The 2,491-nt window shown below is 35.9% G+C and overlaps 1 protein-coding gene across 2 annotated transcripts in view; it reads right to left on the reverse strand.

Annotated features, from left to right (window-relative positions):
* LOC116351436 overlaps positions 1-2,475 on the reverse strand; it is a 2,767-nt gene extending 292 nt beyond the window's left edge. The window contains exons 1-4 of one of the 2 annotated variants that reach the window (XM_031783532.1): positions 2,353-2,475; positions 1,831-1,906; positions 1,478-1,708; positions 44-136 (exon numbers count right to left, since the gene is read on the reverse strand). In XM_031783532.1, coding sequence (XP_031639392.1) covers positions 44-136; positions 1,478-1,708; positions 1,831-1,899 — 393 coding nt within the window. In that variant the 5' untranslated portion in view covers positions 1,900-1,906; positions 2,353-2,475. Of the gene's footprint in view, positions 1-43; positions 137-1,477; positions 1,709-1,830; positions 1,907-2,309 lie in introns of both variants that reach the window. The other variant, XM_031783531.1, reaches the window with a different exon arrangement.
* Between the last annotated feature and the right edge of the window lie 16 nt (positions 2,476-2,491).

The raw sequence follows: 2,491 nt of genomic DNA on the forward strand, positions 1-2,491 counted from the left end.
CAGTTTGCACACGTTTTGAACGGCGTGCTGGTGTTTGTTGTGTCACACTTGGCCGCGGTACATTCCATTGGCGTAACAAATCATTGCTCATTCTTTGTAATCGAACAACTGGCTGATTGTTCGCTAGGTTTGAAACCTATAGAGACAAAGGAAAATAAAAAAAATTGCATTAATACGTAGGCGACTATTTAAGTTTCTTCAATATGTATGTTTTAGTATTGCCCGATGCAAACCATTGTCATATTCGTGAAGTTGGACATTTTTCATGACCATTTGACTTAACAGGACGAATTTTAGTTTTGTGGTATGGCTACGACAGCAGCTTAAACATGACACTCCAAAAAGTGCACTTTTTTGAATATGCACCTAATTTCAAGTACGAAAAATATATTGTATCCAACTGATTTTGGTCTCTGGTGGACAGAGGGGTCCCGAATAATTCGTACACGGAGTATTGTGCATCAATTCGATCTTTTGGGTGGTCAAATAGTCGACTGTTTGATGGGCTTCTTTTTGCCATGTTTTGGGATTATAAGTTTCAGAGTTTTGGTCTCCATATTCCCGTGATGACTTTTGACAATCAAATGGTTGTGTACTATTCAGCATTGAAGGACCTTTCATCCTCTAAAGGCATGGTAGCAACATGACACATAACACTGTAAAATAATGAGGTCCGATTTTCCCTATCACTTCACAAACGAACAACTTTTGTTCGATTGTGTTCATGTTTGAAGACTCAGAGAGTCAACCAAGTTTTTGTTTCAGGTCCAAACTACTGGAATCATGTCTTGGCTTCTATTGCGATCGTATAGACGTGTTTTTATTATCCTATGTCAAATTGGTTATGATTTTTTGGATGTGATTAAAATCAATCGATTTTTGAGCAACTGTGGGTTGACACGTAAAGATTTATTTTTTTCATGTTGTAATTCATGGAAGAACCAAATGATTGGAGTCTCTGTGATCCTTGGGCATACCACAATTTAACTGTAAAAGAAACTTCGATCCTAACTCAATCGGCACCAGAGTTTTTCTCGATGACATCAATTTTCGAAGGACCATCGCGCAATTGATCACTGTAGCGAGCACCATGACGATGGGATTCAGTGAACCAGTTGTATACAGTGGCAAGGCATGGTACTTCCTTCCCATACCCCGACTTGAGTCGGAAGTAATACTGTTGAGCAGGCAGCTCTTTTTGAAAACTTATGAGAAATAATCTTTTTTGTAAATTTCATTTTTTTGCGAAGTTGACCTTTTCCAACTGACACCGTGGCCATACCACAAAACTAAAATTCGTCCTGTTAAGTCAAATGGTCATGAAAAATGTCCAACTTTACGAATATGACAATGGTTTGCATCGGGCAATACTAAAACATACATATTGAAGAAACTTAAATAGTCGCCCTCGTATAATGTATACAATTATACATATTGGAAATTTAATTAAAAAAAAATGAAAATGAATTTTTTTTACCGAATTAGATGGCTGTGTAGTCCGTCTTATTTTTGCCGCTAATGGTTCATCGTCACTACTATCTTGTGGCTGAGAAGAACGAGCGACAGACGGTACAGTTTGTACACGTTTTGAACGGCGTGCTGGTGTTTGTTGTGTCACATTTGGCCGCGGTACATTCCATTGCCGTAACAAATCTCTGCTCATCCTTTCCAATCGAACAACTGGTTGATTGTTCGCTAGGTTTGAAACCTATAGAGACAGGGGAAAAATAAAAAAAATTGCATTAATACAATGTACACATCAATAAAATATGCTTTTGAAAAAATGACAACAATAATTGTACAAGTAAAAAAAAATTCAAATGTACTTACCACATTTCCGCGCTCCACCCCACATTCCTCGTCTCCATCATCGTCGTCACCACTTGATGTGTCGGACATATTGGGCCTGATAATGAATCAATATTGAAAACAAAAAAAAATTACAAAAAAAAATCGAAAAAAAATTCAATTGTATCGAAGCAGGCCATAAGCACAATATTGAGAAACTACGACGCATTGCTAATGCCCTAACGGTTTTGCATTCTGTATTGTGCGCAATGCTAAATTCATGTTTGAACATGAATTTGTTCAATGGAACTTGCACACTTGCTTCGTCGGCTAAGATTTACGGTTAAATTGACTTTTTATCCACGTGCAGTGTGCAAAATTGACAAAATTTATTTTCTTGATTTTATTTTTCCAAAACACTCACTAAAACAAATGATGCAAAATTTATTTAGGCGACAAATATTCATTTGACATCATTTTATATACAATATATAAATATATTTTACACATCAAATATTTACCGGTATTGAGGTATTTATATGAATTTATTTTTTATTTCGTCACCTTTCTTTTCAAATTTTCACTTGGAAAAATGTCTCGGTTGAGTTCGTGTTGTAATTTAAAATGTACCAAGTACAAACACACTATTTTCTTAGAATAAATGAATTTTTATTACGCACAAAAATCGGCTACTGCGCGCATT

This window comes from Contarinia nasturtii, unplaced genomic scaffold (assembly GCF_009176525.2).
Source record: "Contarinia nasturtii isolate CC-2019 unplaced genomic scaffold, AAFC_CNas_1.1 Cnas_scaffold_5474, whole genome shotgun sequence".
Classification (NCBI taxonomy): Eukaryota; Metazoa; Arthropoda; class Insecta; order Diptera; family Cecidomyiidae; genus Contarinia; species Contarinia nasturtii.